The sequence below is a fragment of the Pogoniulus pusillus genome, chromosome 17, assembly GCF_015220805.1.
Source record: "Pogoniulus pusillus isolate bPogPus1 chromosome 17, bPogPus1.pri, whole genome shotgun sequence".
Taxonomy (NCBI): domain Eukaryota; kingdom Metazoa; phylum Chordata; class Aves; order Piciformes; family Lybiidae; genus Pogoniulus; species Pogoniulus pusillus.
This window is the reverse complement of record NC_087280.1, coordinates 7,680,181-7,699,398: the sequence shown is the minus strand read 5'-3', so window position 1 is coordinate 7,699,398 and position 19,218 is coordinate 7,680,181. Positions and strand designations below refer to the sequence as shown.

The 19,218-nt window shown below is 38.8% G+C and overlaps 1 protein-coding gene across 10 annotated transcripts in view; it reads left to right on the top strand.

Annotated features, from left to right (window-relative positions):
- TJP1 (tight junction protein 1) overlaps nucleotides 1-19,218 on the top strand; it is a 187,966-nt gene that overhangs the window by 37,177 nt on the left and 131,571 nt on the right. For all 10 annotated transcript variants that reach the window (XM_064157483.1, XM_064157477.1, XM_064157476.1 and 7 more), the window contains one exon: nucleotides 1,452-1,584. In XM_064157483.1, the coding sequence (XP_064013553.1) occupies nucleotides 1,452-1,584 (133 nt within the window). The remainder of the gene's footprint in view (nucleotides 1-1,451; nucleotides 1,585-19,218) is intronic.

Here is a 19,218-nt window from a genome sequence, read left to right as displayed (position 1 = left end):
CTATTGTATTATTGGGAGAACTCACAGCAAACGTGTTCATGTGTGTGGTTGTGTAAAAACCCAAAGAACTTGTGTATCTGAAAAGAAAATGCTGATTTGATAATCACAGTAATTCAACAAAAAATAAAAGTCTTTATAAACTGAATATTTGGAAAGATCTGTTTTCATTTTCAAGTTTAAGTATTGCAGCATTTTTTTTCTCTCTGGCCTCCTATGAACATGCATTTGCACCTTCTATATCCTGACCACGAAGCTGTGGAGACCTAGGAGTCTCACTGATCAAAGAGGTGTATTTAGCCTCTGCTTACTGTATTCTGTACTTTGAATTATGTATTTCAAGTGTTGATGTGGCTCACTGTCTGCAATGTCACTTTTTTGGTGTTGTGTATCTATAAGACATTGCCACTTTCCTTTTTTGTAAAAAGATTTATGTTCATGCCAAATCCATTAATTGTAAGTAAAATAATCTAAAACATCTACTCATTTTTTTTTCTAGCGAGAGTTAATTGTTACAGATAAAAATACTGAACTGCTGTCCAAAGTCTTGGGAAATGCAAAAAAGATGTACATTATATTTCATTTAAGATGCTTTTTGGAAGTCTCTTGTGGCTTAGAAACTACAGGAAACCAATGTTTGCACATTAATAATCTGCACATTAATAGTTTTATGTTTTTAGGTGGTTTTATGTATGCATATTTGCTGGAATGCAGTTTTTATAACGTGGTGTCAGGCTGCCTGGAGCCTGTTTTGCACTTAAAATACTGACCTCGCAATTCTTAATACATTTGGTTAATTGTTAACCTCATTTCTGCTCATTGGCAGCTTTCAACAAGCTCCTTGAAATACAATTTGCTTACTCAAAATATTTTAGTTGCATTCTCCTTTTAGGATGATGTGTAGACTATGGTGTGATGAAACATCTTGTAAAGATCCTATAATTTAAACAGAAGCGATTCATTTAGCTGTTGTTCACCATTATTTATTACCAGAACAGCTGAAGTACCATTAGCACTCAAACCGGCAAAGGTCAAAAGCCATATACTGCCAGGCTACACTGATTTAACTGACAACCATCAATGTGTATCACAGGACCCCATTTTTCTCCAAATGAAGAGCTTTTGTAATTCTTTAGAAGTTAAGTACATTTTTCTGTAATCTGATTTTGTTGTTAGTTGGTTTTTTTTTCCTGGCATTTCTCACTTTTGTACAAAAATGAAACCTACACTATGTTTTTGACTAAATCTGCAAGCAGTGGTGAACTCGATGTGAGTTGGATACTTTTGTGGTCTTATTTTGGCACTAACTGCTTGAAGAGCAAAGCTTGGCATGGAATTGCTTCTTGGTATAGCATGGCAATGTTGTTTCCTTTGTAAATTTTTTACTTTAAGCAAATGTATTCAATAAAAAACATACATTCTTTGTCTGATATGTGGTTCTTTTTGTTTGGCAGGGTAACTCCATCTTCTGAAAATCCCAATGGTGCTACCTGTAGTGTAAGTCAGGGAAAGCCCTCTTTAAGAAGAATAAAAGGGAGAATACATAGAAGCAAAAGTCTCGATAGCATTGATTTCTGTGAATTCACTGTAAGTACTTTATCTTTTACATTTATCCTGTTTGACTTTATGAGAATCTTGCTAATGGAGCAGGTGTTCCTTTTGCATTGAATTTATCTCTTTGTCAGGATTAGAAAAAATATTGATGTACTTGCAGTTCTACATTGCCAGATGTTGAAGAACAGAGATGTTGTTTGTACAATTAGTGATGCATAATCAGGGTTTTGTTCTTAAGCAACCATTAGGTAAAAATTTTGATGTCAGGTTTTAATATCACCTGCATAAGATGAAGTAATTAACTCAAAATAAGGTAAATAAAAAAAAAAAACCAACCAAAATACATTATCACATTTTGTCTTTATAATGTCTTGAGGGTTGCCTAATAGATACTTCTTAGAAAGTCTACAAAATTATTTCAGCTGTGTATGGCTATAACACAGTACCAGAAAAAGAAAGAAATGCTCCTAAAAAACGTGTGTGTTTATGGCACTTAAATGCTGGTATCAGTGATGATATTTTCCTGCAGTTAAGCCGTTCCTGGTACATTCTCAATTTCTGGTTAGGGTGTAGAAGTATTCATCTTAAAGTTTGAGAAAATCTGATGTAATTGTGATTTCTGAGTATTTGTATAGATGATGTCTTGAGATTTTCCTGAACTGAGAGAGAATACAGGAATATTTTTTTGTACTATTAATTCAGAAGAAGTTGTTTATGTTCGGGTGATGGAAGAAAGGTATTGTTAATGTGAAAATGCTTGGGACATGGAGGTAAATTTCCTGCAATTTATACTGTTAACACTAGAATTGATCTGAAAGACAGTGAGAAAGACTGTGCTTTCAAAAATTCTTTACTGAAAAAATATTAGAAGCTACACCTCTCAACTAATGGGGAGGAAATTTTGCCAAAAGAAATGATGTTCTGATGTTAAATTTTAAACCTGTTACTAAATATGAGAATGAAGGAGGTAGATGGGCAATGCTGTCTGTAGAAGTGCAGATCAGTAGTGTTGTGGAAATGGTGTCTGGCATTAGGTGGTGATCTAAACAACATAACTATAATGTTCAGATGCAATTTGTGCAAACTTCTTCTAAGCAAAACCATAGTTTAAGTATGTTGCATTGTTCAGTGGGATGTGTGTTCCAGATGATACAAGTAGCATAACTGGGCTTTTTTTTCCCTCAGGAGTGTTGTTTCTAATTACAAAGTTCTGTCATGGTATCTTTGGGACAAAGCTTGTTCTTTGTTGTTCAAGTGATTAAATTAGTAGCAAGGATTTGCGATTTAATGGTATTGTATGGTGTCCAGATACTTGTAGCAGTATTAGTATTGCAAAGCTGGGTCCCATAGCTGGGGAAACATTTGCAGTGATCCTGTGCTCGGTGGTGTGCTGTCCACAATTCACACTGCCCAATTTAACAATAGTTTTGGTGTATCTCTGCAAACTGTTGTGACAACAGTGGTATCAGTGTAACTGTTGCCATACTGAAGGTTTCAAAATCCTTAGGGAACAAGGTTACTGAAAACAATAGTTTTAGCTTCTGCTGTGTGGGTCTTCATCTGTGTGGTCCTATTAAGGAGTTTTATCTAAATCTGTCTCTGCTCTTGGGGCCTTCAAAGAAAAAGAGATTATAGCCAACGGTAAGAAAGAATTTCTAGCATGCCATGGAACCTTTGCAAAGAGATTTGAGACAGATAATAATTGAGCATGTCTTTATCTCTAGCATGCAAATGTGTTCCCAGTGGGAATAGCTGTGGAATTCATTGCAGTATGGGCATATAAAAACTCAGTAGGTGAAAATACTGTATTTACTACTTCACTGTGTTTTGCACTGAAACAAACCTTGGCTTTGCACAAACGAGTAGCACTTCTGAACACTTTTGTTGTACTAGGCATTGTGCAAACACAGAGTTTACTTTCAAGGACCTAACAATCTTTTTATAAAAATAGTTAAGATATTACTAACCTTTGATTCTTTAGCTGCATGTGTTTCTCAAGCTGTTCAAGTGCTGCACTGATGCTGGGGCTTTTGAAGGTCACATGCAGGTGCATTTTGGAACTGCCCTATGTGATAGAGCACTGGGGTTGCGGGGAAATTGTCATGATTTGTGTGTAAAGTACTTTGGGAGTCTAGACAGCCTGGAGATGTGTGAATGGATTGTGTGTTTGCTGACCATTTGACAGGTTTTGTACATTGCTCATGGCATTACAGTCATTCCCCACCTCTCCAATGCATAGATGCAGAGGAATTGTTCCTTTATCTCCCTATGAGACAGTGATGCTGTTTTTGTGGGAATGACAGCACAGGAGAGCTTGAAAGCTTCTCTTAGGAACTTTAATGGTGATGTAATGTCTTAAGATATGTTATTTTTCCTTATTTTTAGTTTTTAGTATTGGAATTCCAACTGGACTTGAGACACTGCTAAAATCAGCATCTTGAAAACTGTGTGTTTAAAGGAATATGACTAAAATCAGTCTTTGTGGAAGAAGGAGCTCTCCTTGGAAATCAGAGCACTGCAGTTACTTACAATATAAACAAGTCCAGTTCTGAGTATTTTCTGGAGGCATTTGGTGCTAGCCTGCTCTCGATAAACACATACACAGCAAGTTTTCAGTTAACCTCCAGTCATAGTGAGGCAGATAATTTCTAATTTACTTCCACTTGCATCAGGGGGGCATTCCAAGGAATGGTTTTGCAAAATGTTACAGAAATGTTGAGTTGTTTGCTTGGACTGTGGGTTGTTTTTTTTTTATCTTTTTCTTTTTTATCTCTTCACTATTCCATTCTTTTCTAGTCTTTCCTTTTCCAGATGCACTGTTTTGTCTCTTCTTGCCCTGTGCTGACAGTGAAGTGAATTTGGGTAGAATCACTGTGTTCCATAGCTTTAGAGGTCAGTGGATGTGAGGCAACAAAAGTACAAAAGTAACGCAGTAGGGTCAGAGGTAACCCAAAAAAGGAGGAAAGAGAGACAACTAAGTACAAAGGGCAGTCTGAATAAAGCACTGTGGCAAAATGGAGATGGAAAGAAAAAAAAAGGGGGAAAAAAAGGAAAAAAAAGGAAAATGGAAGAGGCAACAAAGGAAGAGGTAATCAGAAAGTGAGAGCTAACACAGTTGATGTTTTTAGATAGGACATGCACATGTTCACCTACAATGTTAATTCTTATTTCACCGTAGTATTCTGCCGTTAAATGAGCATGATGTCTTAAAATGCTTCCTTGTAGAGGTGTAGATACTCTGTATTTCTCTGCGTGCTTGCCTGCTCTCATTAGCAGAATAGAGTGATTGACCTCACTTGCTCTCTGTGGGGATATGTGTGTGCCCAGCATGCTCCATGTGCAAGGAGGTGCATGTGCACCGGAGTGCTCTGAGAGCAGCTGTGAGTGTCCGTACGTGACTTTGTTAGGGCTGTTGTGACTAGAGGTTTCACCTGTTTTATCATTTGTAATGAAGTTTGAAGGCTGTTTAGAAGCTTTAGTAATTAACTGACGTGGATGTTTGTGATGACATCCTTATTTCACTTCCCTAGTCTCTTTGCTAGGTTTTAAAAGTATAAGGCAGGCTGAGGAACCGGTTTGTTGTTTGAAATGTCCTTACCAGTACACTGGGTAATTGTGGCTGTGATTAGCCCCAGTCCCCTCAGTAAACATATCTGGTGATCAGAAGAGGATACTGTGCTGTACAGCTTAACTAGTCTGTGGGGCATATTGCTGAGCAAGGCAATCCAGTCTGTACTGAAGAGCATGGATTTACTGCAGTTTCTATTTTATTTCATCTAACCCAAACTCATCTTCCTTTTCAGTTATCTATAAATGGCTTCTGAGGTGGTAGATATTATTCTGTAGTTGGATTTTTTTAAATACAATTCTTATGGTTTTTTTTACTTCCATTTGTCCATTTTTTTTTTTTCCCTGCAGAGTACTTTATTTTGAACATGTGTCTACAAAACTTACTAGTGAAATGATAAATAACACAAATTATATGTGTCAGAGTTACTTCTTAGAATGGAGGCATAAGAACACTGACATTCTTTAAAAAGTCCTGCAGGTATTTTCATCATCTCTGTAAATGTGGAAGGAAGGATTCATTAGCACAGCTGGAGTCTTGTGGATGCCCTTAATTTGTTACTGTTCAGAGAAGTGTGGTTGTTATGCAGCTGTTCCCGAGAATGAAATCCTCTATGGTAGATTAGATGTGCTTCACAAAATTGTTGTTGTGCTGTGACTCCTTTATAATAGTTATCATTCCATCTAGTGATGGACATATGAACACAACATTGAACAGAACACAACTTTGACCATATACAGTAGAGCCAGTTTTGACCACTTTGTTTTATCTAAGGTAGTTGAAATGAATGAAAAGATTTATTTGACTAAGATGTACAGTTTGTTAAATGAAAGTACTTTACATCTCTGGTTTATGTTTCATTTGAAAATCGAGTACACAGAATGCAATGCAGAAGAATATGTGTCTTAGTGGTTTTAGCATACTTAGTAGCTTTAAATGCAAAGAAATTCTGGATTTTTTTTTTGGGGGGGGGGAAATCTTTTGTGATATATTACTGATAGAAAATGAAAAAGTTGGGTTTTGATCCAAGGTGGCAGTTCCTCCAGGAAAGGAGTGTATTTTCAGCATTGTTTAGTCTATGGTCTTGCTTTTTATTTTAAACCTAATCCAAAGTTTTATCTAAGACCCATGCTATATGTTGATGCAAATTATTAAATTTTAGACAAAATGATAGGTGAAACTTATGCAGCCTCAAGGTGCTGCAAGAATTTTAACCATAATGAACAAATAACTCCATTTATTAAATTTTAAATTATGATTAGCCTTGATTTGTGTTTTTGAGTTGATTCAGGTTGATTGATTTCTGTTTCTGAACAAATTCATCCCTCTAGTTGAAATGCTGAGGATATTAACTCTGTAATAGCCATTATACCAGCAACTGGATTTACATTAAATTTTAAGTAGAGATATATTTTTTAATGAGTACATTTTTTAGGTTGTATTTACTTCTTCAATTCAGAATGGCATTGTGAATTGAGCTAGAGCTGTACTGAAATACTCTTTGGTGTTTGTTAGAGCAATACACTTCAATACCACAGTACTTGGCATATGATTGTGACTTGTCATGTCTCTCATTTCTTAAAACATTGAAAGGCATGCAGGCCATCACCTGGTTTGTCTTTAAGTAATATAATATCAGATCCCCTATGTATGGCTGTATAGGACACTAGTTTAATGTATTCAATCTCAGTGTTACAGTGCACGTGTAGTTACCTTCCAGTCAACTGAAGCCTCAGGCAGAGCAAAGGTCCAATTGTTTGTCCTTCAACTAGTGCAGGGATCCAGGGCATGAGAGAGGCAATTAAGAATGACCACTCTCTCTGTTTTTGAGATACTTCTGAGCTCCCTTGAGTGTCTTAATTTCTGAACTGGATTCTAGGTGCATCCACATGATGATCAATGTTGTATTAAAGTAGTCTGATGGGATGACTCAGGAAAAGGAATAGCATTTGTGTAAGTATAAGCTTCTTTAGGTGAATGCTAATCTCTTTTCTTCTCTTTTTCTGAAAGCCAAGGTTTCTTGGTAAAGATTACATACTGTAACATTTTTCTAAGCATTACATATTTATTTTGTAAATAATTGGTTCTGTCTAAAATAATTTTGTGTGAGTTGATCTAAATTGTCTCTGAGTCTAAGTGCATTTCTTTCATGCCAGAAATTCTTCACTGATATATTTCTAGAGTAGAAGTACGGATTATATTGCACAGTCTGTTTTCCTGGTATTGATAGATTTTATTTGTTTGACCTTTTTGCATTGTTTTCAGAGAGGCTGACTGGTTATATATGAGGAAACAAAGACTGCAAAAAATTCTGTTGCAGGCTCTCACCCTTGTGCTTAAAAATAGCAAATAACAGAAGTGTCAGTATGAATGGCTTTTCAAGTGTATGACTAGAATGTCTAAGCTGAGAATTCTAGTACCATGTCTGGTTTAATATTTTTATTAGGTTCTTGAGCTTTTGGTTTTGATGTTTTTTTCCATTTTTCTGGCCTTGCCAGAACCATTTACCCATGGAAAATGGAATTTTTGAGTCAAATCAAATGACATTTACCCTTGGAAACTGGAATTTTTGAGTCAAATCAAATGACAATTTGATTTGATTTCTGTTATTATGAAAACATGATTTCTGTTGTTATAAAATCATACATGCTCTTTTTGTTTACTAAAATGTCTTGCAGTTTTCTCTCATGAAATACATGTCTAAATGTGGACACTATTGGCCAATCTGAAAAGATTTCAAGAAAATAATAATGATCCTATAATGGAAGCACAGCCACCCTCAGAATGCAGTGTTCTGTGGGGGCAGAAATATTTCTTGTTTAGCTTTTCCACTAAAAGAATCGAAATGTTTCCCATGACCTTCAGACACTTCAGTTTCTGTTAGTGTCTCAGAAACAGGATCCCTTGGTCTGTGCCTGGCAGTGCTGCAGGTTCAGGATGAAAATACTAGTGTTTCCCACACATTTAAAACTTGTTTGTGCACCAAAATGAACAGAAAAATATTTCTTCCTGAAATATGAGAATTGGTCTAAGTGAAAAATCAGACTATCTTCAGTAACTGCCTCACAAAGACAATATCCACAGTTAGAACCATAGAATCAACCAGGTTGGAAGAGACCTCCAAGATCATCCAGTCCAACCTAGCACCCAGCCCTATCCAGTCAACTAGACCATGGCACTAAGTGCCTCATCCAGGCTTTGCTTGAACACCTCCAGGGACGGTGCCTCCACCACCTCCCTGGGCAGCCCATTCCAATGCCAATCACTCTCTCTGTGAAGAACTTCCTCCTGACATCCAGCCTATACATTCCCTGGCACAACTTGAGACTGTGTCCCCTTGTTCTGTTGCTGATTGCCTGGCAGAAGAGGCCACCACCACCTGGCTACAATGCCCCTTCAGGTAGTTGTAGACAGTAATAAGATCACCCCTGAGCCTCCTCTTCTCCAGGCTAAACAACCCCAGTTATAAGTAAGGCCTTCAGGTATCCAAGAGTTTTTAAGCAATGAGATTTTCACTAAGTGGGATTCTCTTGAAGTACTCGGTTGCAGTTGTCACCAAGCAGCACTTCAGTCAGGCCATCTTGGTATGGAAGTACTTAAGGAGCGTTCGGGGATAGAGGTAGAGATTCTTTTGTAAGTCCTGTAGATAGTGTGTCTGCAAATGTTGCAGTCATGCTCAGTTTTTGTATCATAGACTCACAGAATACTAGGTTGCAAGGGACCTCAAGGATAATCTAGTCCAATCTTTCAAGGTAAGACTATAGCTTAAATGAGATGGCCCAGCATGCTATCAAGCTGGGCCTTAAAATTGTCTAATGGAGGGGAGTCCACCACAGCCCTTGAGAGTTTATTCTGATGTCTAAGGCCAAGTCTCCCCAGTATCAACCTGTACCCATTGCCCCTTGTCTTTACCATGTGACTCTGTGAAAAGAGAGTCTCCCTCATCATGCTAGTTGCTCTTTATATACTTGTACATGTACTTCTCAGGGCTGAACAAACCCAGTTCTCTCAACTTTCCTTCATATGACAGGTCTTCCAGTCCTCTGATCATTCTTGTTGCCCTTCTCTGCATCTTTTCCAACCTGTCTGTGTCCTTCATGTATAGCAGGCACCAAAATTGAACACAGTACTCAGGGTGCAGCCTGACCAGCACCGAGTAGAGTGGGAGAATGACATCTTTATCTCTGTTTGTGATACTCTTACTGATGCAACTCAGCATCCTGTTGGCTTTCTTTGCCACCATAGCACACTGTTTACTCATGTTGAGCTTTTTTGTCCACAGTGTTGTGGTCAAGCTAGGTGGCTCCCAATCTGAGCTGCATTCCTGGGCTATGTTCCCCAGGTGCAAGACCCTACACCTGGCTTCATTAAACTTCATACAGTTCCCTCTTGCCCACTCAATCAGCCTGTCAAGATCTTCCTGGAGGGCAGCTTTCCCTTCTGGGGTGTCAACTTCATAGAATCACAGGATGGTCTGGGTTGGAATGGACCTCCAAAGGTCATCTAGTCTGACTGCCTCTGCAGTCAGCAGAGACATCCTCAACTAGATCAGGTTGCCCAGAGCCCTGTCGAGCCTCACTTTGAATACCTCCAGGGATGGGGCACCAACCACCTCCCTGGGCAACCTGTTCCAGTACCCACTTAATTTTGTGTTGTCAGCAAACTTCATCAGAGTACTCTTAGTTCCAGTATCTAAATCATTAATGAAGATATTAAGCAGCTTTGGACCCAATGTTGATCCCTGGGTGGCCCCACTAGTGACAGGTTGCCAGTTGGGGTACAGCCTTGGAGAGATTGAGATAGGCAGTGTTCACTGCTCAGCTGAGCCTGTCACCTTGTCATAGAAGGCAATCAGGTTTGTCAAGTGCATCCTACCCCTGGTGAATTCCTGTTGGCTTTTTCCCTCACAGTTCTTAAGTTTACATGTAATAGTCCCCAGGAGGATTTGTTCCATAACTTTCCCGGAGATTGATCTTAGGCTAATGGGTTTGTAATTACCTGGGTCCTATTTGGAACCTGTTTTGTATGTAGGGGTAGCATTATCCTTCTTCCATTCTTCAGGCACATCTCCTCAGCCCCATGATTTCTCATATATTATGGAGAGCTGCACTGCAACATGGTCTAGTTCCATTAACACCCTGCAGTGGATGGCATCCAGGCCCATCAATTTGCACAGGTCAAGCTCTTCACTGATGGCAGGTCTATGTCTGTGTCAGTCTAGATTTTTATTCCTATGACCTGTGCCTTGACAGGTTGAGTAAAGACAGAGGTGAAGGTGTTGAGGACCTCTACCTTTTCAGCATTGTTGGTGACTAGTTCACCTCTCCTGTTTAAAACTGGGTTTGATAAGCCCAAAGCATGCTTAATCAAATGAGAAGCTGAGAGGCAAGCTGGGCAAGAGCTTGAAAGACATTTGGCCTCATTAGAAGGTATTTGAAAGAATTTTTTTCTCAAATGACAATAGAAGAAATAGTAATCAAAATTCTCTCTAACTGTGACTCACATATTTCAGTCAGAACTGCTACCAGAACACTCTCAAACTGGGGATTTCACAGCACTGAGCTATATTTCTTTCTTTACACTTTGAGGAAGGTCTCTGTAGTTCTGCAGAGGTGAGAAGATCGTGTGAGTTCCTGAACAGCTGTAAAACACTTCTTTTTAAACTGAGCCATGCTCAAGGTTATCTGCCAATATCCAGGTGCTGTTTTGCATATCTGTCTATATAAATTATATAGAAAACAAGTGTTTTATATATACACATCCATGTGTGCACATTGCATCTAATATATAATGTTTTACTGGTTAAGGGCACTTTTTGTCAGTATATTCTCCACATCAATTGTAGAGTTTTGTTGACTAAACTCTACCTGTCAAATTATACTGTCTCTGCTAGTAGCAAGCATCTCCAAGAGCAGGGCCTAACCCCAAAACAGGCAGTCCTTCAACAACAGTTGTAAAATGTCACCATCACCCTGTCCAGTCTGCCTTTACCAGTATTTTTTCTTTGCTCTGTGGAAATCCCAATGGATGCTCAGGAATGTGTCACTTAACACTTAAGTAAAAGTACTGTTTTTTTAAAATGCTCCTTGCCATTCCAAATAATTCTCCACAAAGCTCTTTTCCCCTTTTTTTTGCCATTTGAGTGGCTGAAGAGCATGCCCAGGCAGGGAGCAAAGGAATTTGCCTTTAACAGATGGTTTATTTTAAGAGGATGCAGCAGTACTAATGTGGAAGAATTGATAGGATACTCTCACCAGTCAAAAAAGATTTTGAAATATGGACTGTAGCATAAGGTTTTGCTGCAGTCACTAGAAAAACATTAAAAAGAAAATAAGTATTGTTAAAATAAAAGAAATGTAATTCTATGCATTGAAAATTTAAAATGCAGCACATTCTACCCAACACCTAAGTCTTCGACCTAAATGCAGGATAGAACAAAAAAGATTGATTGTGAGCATCTTGGAACTCAGACTGCATGAATTTGCAAAAATGTTGTAGCAAACTTCTAAGAGAATGTTTGGATTCTTAGTGCAAATAAATTTTTATTTTTGAAGTCTGAGGCTGTGAATGGAAAACAAATTGTTTGTAAGCTGTGCTTTAAAAAAGAGAGTTGAGAAGGCATTAATGGAATAGGGCAGTTAGTGGGGGCTGGCAGCAACAAAGACACTTTTTGCTTGCAGAGATTCTGGTTTCTTTTGGCACAGATGTCCTTTTTGCCCTCTGGCACAGTTTTCCTTGATTTTTCAAAGAAATATTGGATGTTTGTTGCCCTTCTATACCTAAGAAGAGCAGCTCGCTTCTCCCACTGGTATAATCTGCCTTTGCTTATTGCTCTGCAGTATTCCGTGAGGGAGCATACAGGACTGGATAACCTCTAAAGAGCAGCTGCCTTTGGATATTTGGCACTGTTATTAGCAATATACTATTGGGATTGCAGGCTCCTGTAATAAATTTAGCAATCTTGGCTGCACTATTGTTATACTTATCTAGCACCCCTCAGAGCTAGAGAATTTGGAAAGTACATATCCTATTCTCACTGTGGTGAGTGCCACTGCACGAATAGGAAGCAAATTGTGTTGGTATTTTTATGAAGATTTGACATTTAGCTTCTGATCCCTACTGACTTCCTTTAGCTGTATACTGTGTTGCATTTCATTGCCCTTGAGGGCAGCCCAGGGGAAGGGGACTGAAAGGTTACTAATGAGAAAGAAGGGGGAAAACCAGCAAGGAGAAATGCTCAAATGTTCAGAGAGTGCTTTCTGAACCCACTATGAAGGTGAGTTAGGAATAGACTATTCGTCTGAGCAATATGCTTTTCAGTGGGATTTCCTGCAGTTCTTCAGATAAGAAGAAAATAGCAGTAACATACTCCATTGTGACATGGAGATTACACAACGTAATCTAACTATACACTGTTAATCTTCTTCCTGTTTTAGGAAGCCAATGTCTTATTCTTTGACCTGACTTGGATGAATGCAGAATAAAATGACTGTGAGATCATCGAACTTGAATGCAGTTTGAAGTGCTCAGGCAGTCCTTCAGCTGCATGTATTCATGTGTATTTTTACCTGTGAACAGTTAAACACTGCTTTCTGAGGTCATGATTCATGTACTCTAAGGTGATAGGGATGTGAGCTCCCAAATAGACAACCCCTCAACAGCTTGAAAGCTGCACAAAGGCTTTTCACAATTTATAAAGGGATGTGAAGTCTCTATTATATTTTATTCTTAAACATGTGATCCCTGCAAAACTTATTTGACCAAATTAGCCTAATTAAACTAACCTGGTTATCTGCCAGTGCTTGCATAATTAGAGAAATACATGGCTTTTCCTTTGTCTAGCCAGAAAGTAATGTAGGGGTGGCCTAAATCAGGCTTTTGCATATTGCACCACTTTCCTAAAAGATCTTTCCAGTAGCTGCATGCAGTATTTTCTCTACATTCACTGGCAGCAATTTGGGGCAGTATAACCAAACAACTTTGAATACCTGGATCAAGTACTTACAAAGCAATAGCAATCCAGGGATGCAAGCATCCCGAGCTGGCCTGCCCTCATTTCCCTGCTTTGTATCAGTTCTCCTCTATGTTCACAGGCAGACTACAATGAGTTCGGACACATGTCCAGAAACGTGATGCTTTAATCCAAAAGTTTTGCAGCCAGTACTTTGTAATCTCATAATTTGCATTATTAATCTCCTCTGAAGAGTAGATTCATGGATTCAGATCTTCACTGCATTCTGTGAGGGAATCTTGGGGCTTTAAAATGGGTGCACAACGAAATACAATTGAGGATGGAAGAGAGACAAATTTTTAGAAGGAGTGCAAAACCAGGAAGATAATGGATGAGTCAGGAGGATTTGTTGGACTTGTTCCCAAACACCTAAAATTCCCTGACAGGAGCTTCATTTTTTCTTCTACCACTGCAAACTTTTCCATTTAAGATAGTGCTTACAATAGTGCCTGCACTCTGTGGAGTGCTCACAAAAGTGGTAATGCACAGTTTGCAGTGTTATACATCTTCTGCTGATAGTTACTGTCTTGTGAAGATACACCAGTATGAGCAGCAATTGCAAGTGTAAGTTATCAGCAAAGCATTTTAAGTAGCTCCTTGCCAGCAGAAGGCCTTCTTATAAACTTTCTGATTCTGCTGATAATCTGGGGGTTTCAATATGGAATTTGTGTACTTTTCAGACCATATATTTAAAAAGCATCTGCAGCAAATTGATGAGACTGACAGGCTATGTAGGTTTAGGATCAGGCACTAGGTGTCCTTGGTGAGATCATACTTCATCACTTCCCAAAAGACCAATTGAAGATCCACAGTTTATTTTGCTTTTTAATCATTTTCCTTACTTGGAGGTTGCAGTGGCTTTACATTAACATTTACACAGCTTGTCTTCTGTTCCTTGTTTTGGTCTTCCATCTTTTGTAGTTCTTATTATTTGTACTACAATAGTATGTAGTGTACACTGTTAGCTTTAGAGTCCCACATATCAGCTGTTCTACCAACAGAGAAGAAGATTCAATTCTCTAGACATCAAATATATTAAACTAGTGCAGATGTTAATTAAAATTAATAAGTTACAGATGGCTTATCGCCAGTTACAGTTTGGTTCCCTTCATTTTATCTAAATCAAGGCACTGTAACTCTTTCAGTGTTTGCTTTTCTTCATCTTCATTTGGATGCAAACATCCTAAAATATTAAGTATTGAGCTGGATTTGTCCTGAAAATACTTCTTGTCAGGGCCTGACATTCAAATATAGATACCCATACAACCTCTTCTGTTCTAATTAAAATTGGAAGTGAATGCTTAGTGTCCCATCAGTGGGAAGACCATGTCTAAGGATATTAGTGTGGAGCTCATTGAAGAGAGGGATTGTTGGTAGGCAGGGTAAGTGTGGAATTGAGCAAAACAAATACGCTGTAAGGGGACGAATGTGAGAAAACTTAACCAGAGCATTTTCAACCACATAGTCTGGAACGTTTGTTTAAAGTATGTTCTTAGTAGGAACACAACTAAGGAAACACCTTGAGTGAAATAAAGTCCACTTGTGAGGAAGAAGACTGAGAGTAATAACTCTTTAAAAATAGATTTGCTTTTTGAAGAAAGAAAAATTCTAAGAGTATTAGTTGTCATAATTGAGTTTATGATTCCTAATGTGGTATTAGAGGAGAGAACAGTCTGTTTCAAGTTTATTGAGGGAATCTCTAGTCTGAGACAAAAACTATGTTCACTTGTCACGGTGCAGAGAAAGCAAACAAATTTCAGCAGAATATCTGAGAACAGAAGTGACCACTTCTCTTTAAATGCAGCTGTTCCTGGAGTGCAAAGGTGTGTTCTCAGATAGTCTTACTGGTCCTCATCATCTAACACAAGAATGAGACCCATTCATTCGTAGATTTATGCTCCCTGGCTAATCATATTATCATTTTGGTTGGAAAAGGCCTTTGAGATCATCGAATCCAACCATTACCTAACTCTATGAAGTCTGGTGCTAAACCCTGCCACTTAACATCACATCTATGTGTCTTTTAAACACTTAGGGGATGATGACTTCAGTCATCAACCCTCTGGAGCCTATTCAAGTGTTTGATATCCCTTTTAGTAAAGAAGTTTGTGCTAGTATCCAGTCTAAATCTCTCCTGGTGCAACTTGAGGCTGTTTCTTGCTTTTTTTACTTGTTACTAGGCAGAACAGACCAACACCTACCTCTCTAAAATCTCTTTTCAGGCAGTTGTCGAGAGCTAGAAGGCCTCCTGTCAGCCTCCTTCTCTCTAGATGAAACAATTCCTGTTCTTTCCAAGTTTCCTCATAAGACCTGTCCTCCAGAACCTAATGAATGGGCCTGATACTGGTAGAGCTTTAGGATGCCATCTGCCTAAAGTTGGTAATTGCTTCTGAACATTACCAGTAGAGATGCTCAACGTTGATAAGAGTTGTCCTCTTAGAACTATTATTATTAGATGTACCTATGGAAGGAAGAGTAATTCTTGCATCAGAAAAGTTTCTGGCGCCTTTCTGTTTGAAGAGTTGCTAACAAGCAGAGGAAAATACCACACCTGTGTTGGAATGCTACTGGAGTTTACCTGGCATTCAGAGAAATGTGCTATGTAAACTGTCCTGTAGACTTAAGTTGTGGGCAATAATTACCTTGCTGCTTATGAGTAGAAGCTTAAAGAGGCACCAAAATTCCAGAGCTTTCAGTCTAGTTAAGGTTTCTGTGTGTGTACCTCACATTTCCTGCAGACAAACAGACGTTTTCTAATTGCACGGAGAAGGAAAGACAGCTTTGCCTTACAGCATATATAAAATGATAAAACAAATGTAGGGATGTATACCTAACTGAAGGGGCTTTTAATCAAATGGAATGGAATCTAGAAACTAAAGAGATCTTCCTCTTACTTAACACAATCCATTTTCACTGTCATTTTGGGAAGAACACCAGTAGGGTGCACAGTTGTGCTTCACAGTGGTGTGGTGTTGCCATTTGCTGTAGCTTTAGTTCAACCATTTCTGTGTATGTGGTGTGGGGTTTTTAGGTTGTGCTTCCTAGGGAAGTTTTTCACTGATCCCCTCCCTCGTAACTACAGGAACACCTTTAGAACCGAGTTATAGTCTATGCCAAATGCTCAAATAAGAAAGGGCAAAAAAAGGTGGAAGAAACCTGAGTGCCCAAATGCTCTGCCTTTTAATGTATGACTCACAGTTCTGAGTGACTGCATTTGGCAGCATTTTTGGTATATTTGAGGAAGCCCACAATAGTGGGTTTTGTCATCCTTTCTATTCAATAATTCAGCACAGAATTTAGTCTTTTAAATGGTTAGAGTTCTTTTGAGATCTTCTCAGGAGTGAAAGTTAGCTTTGAATTACTTGAAAAGTATTATTAAATAGATTATGTAAAGAAAGCATGATCTCCTTTGGAGGTTTTCTATCCTTTAATCAGGGGCAGAAAGCCTGGGAGGAGGACCAGAATAAGGAGTTGGCAGGGACTGTGCCTCCTATAGAAGAGGGAAGGGAATTTGGAGTCGAAACCTAAGCAGACAAGGAGATAGAGGAGAATAAGCCAAAAACAGGGCATGCAGCTTTGAGGAGAAGGGGCAGAAACAGTGGGAAGCAAGGCATACTGACAACAGCCTCTTGACCAAACCAGATTGTACCATCTCTCACAGCTGGAGCCAACCTGCATGTGGTATCAAAGTTGCAGTTGTCTGCCCTTGTCCTCTTTTTAGGGACAGCACTCTGCAGAGCTGTGTCACCGCATCATCCTGCTGCTGTGCCCTCAATAGTAGGTCCCTTGGGACAGGGTAACAGAGGCACCACCACCCTGCAGCTGTGACCCTCAGCACTAGTGCTGGCCTGTTGCAAGCCTCTGGTAAGACCCTCTTCGCTACTCTGGGCCCTTCACTTCACTAAGGGCCTTGAAGAAACTGAGAATTTCTGCCTTGTTTTTGAGTAAAAAAGACTCATCTAATCTAGCTGCTAGGACAAGTCAGCAGAAAGAGCTAAATATCTGCAAGATTTTCAGTGTTTGGATTGAGGGGGAATCAGCTGCAAAGCCTGGCAGGGTCCAAGTATCTAAACCTCAGTTAACTGTGAGGTTTTTGAAATGAGAGTAAATTACAGAAATTAAAGGCTTGACAAAGATTTTAGAAAAAGTCATTCTGACACTCAAAGGATGGACCACCATATAAGCCTGCTTTCTATTCTTTGAGTAAGCTAATTAAAATGTGTTTTAATGTAAGGGAAATTAATCTTTAAAGAAGATATTGAAGTATTATACAGTAATACTGTGTCGAAGTTTATGAAATGAGATTGTCTGACAACTTGCCATTTGCTTTTCTTCTCTCGTACTGCTGCGTTTTCTCCCATTCTCCAAATCCTGTGCTAATTAGCCTCCTACCTGGTTTTTCCCAATGCCAGTCCTCACTGTCTCACACCATGTTCAGTACTCGAATCCCCTTCCTTCTGTCTTGTGCTGGCTGAAATCCATCTCTCTGCATGCTGAATATGTTAATTAATTTCTCGTATACTGGACCAATCTATAAACTTGCTTTATCTAATCACACATGCTGACCAGGAAGTTTCTTCAGAAATACAGACATTGTCACTTCTGTTCTGTAATAACATGGGGAAATGAACTTAAGAGGCTGGATCTGCAAATAAATACTTAATCATCATCCCTAGAAACTGAAAGTAGAAGTCAACCAGAGAGGCATAATGAATCAGTCCATCTCTGCAACTCTGTTTTCTCTGTCCAGCATTAAATCCTTTAGTTCAATGTTGCCACTGCCTGCTTCTAGTCTTTGCTGTATTTTATCATTTCATTACCATACATTGGTCAGTCCTCATTAGCACTTTCTTGCTTCACTTTTAACAGCTTTTCTTTAAATCCATTAGTACTCTAAAAGGGATTATTCTTTCTGATGTCCAAGGATCAGAAAGGAATCCTCAGAAGTGGATTATTAGAATTTGAAAATCGTAATGTTGCTCTAACTAATAGAAAATTTGAATTCTTGGAGATCTTACCTCCCTAACAGATGGGAACAGAGTTGTCTCTTGAACAGATCTGGCACAGAGGTTAGAGACCAGAGAACTGTGCTTTTATGCATCCTCCATTTTTTGTCCTTGTCATTTGAAATGTGCTTTTGTGGAAGTGTGTTCTCAGACATTTGCAGGAGAAGGCAGTAGGGTAACTGTATGGGTAACTAGATTTCCACAGGTTTCTTATTTCTGATTTTGTCAGAGGAATGTGGTATAGCCACAATAAAGATTCTCAGGCTAGATATACATTTCCTGGTGCTTTCAAGTAGATCCAGCTTGAAACATCTGTTTATTCTGAATGTATCTTTGATTCAATCACACAAGCAATAAGAAGATGGTCAGCTGCTGGTTTAAGTGTCTGGGTTACAGGAAATCCTTGCAAACCCCTGTTTTTGAAGATTCATGCTTTAATTGGGCCAGTTGGCTTTCCTTTCATCAACTTTTTACAATGTGACATAGAACAGATAGTAAGACTGGAAAAGGCCAGCAAATATGGAAGAACAAAGCTGCTGACTTCTTGTTACTGTTTACCAGCAGGAAGAGGTTTATCTCATTACTTCTCACTTGGGGTCTAAGCGTAGCCCACACACAGAATCGAACAGAATCACAGAAACATTCAGGTTGGAAAAGACCCTCAGGATCACCAAGTCCAACCAATAACCCTACTCTACAAGATTCACCCCTAAACCACATCCTCAACATCCCAGAGTGCTTAAGTATGTATAGAAGCTATTTTCAAAACCTTTTGAGCCAAGTGTTTTTCTCACCACAGCTGGCTTCGTTTCTCTCTTGGCTTCTGTTAGGTTTCTGTGTTGTACTTAGGAGTCTTTCATTAGCACTTCTCAGAAGAAAACTACATCATCTACTGACACATAAAGTATTACTGAAAGTGTGAAGTTCAGATTGTGCACTGTAATGCATCAGAATGTTGTATAGCATGAGTTATGAAGTAACCTGTAGACTGTCTTTGAAAAAATTATTTACATAGTGTCTCATGTTCTGAACTGTAGATCTGAGAGTGTTTTAAAAAAGGCTGAATTGTCTGAAACTGTCAA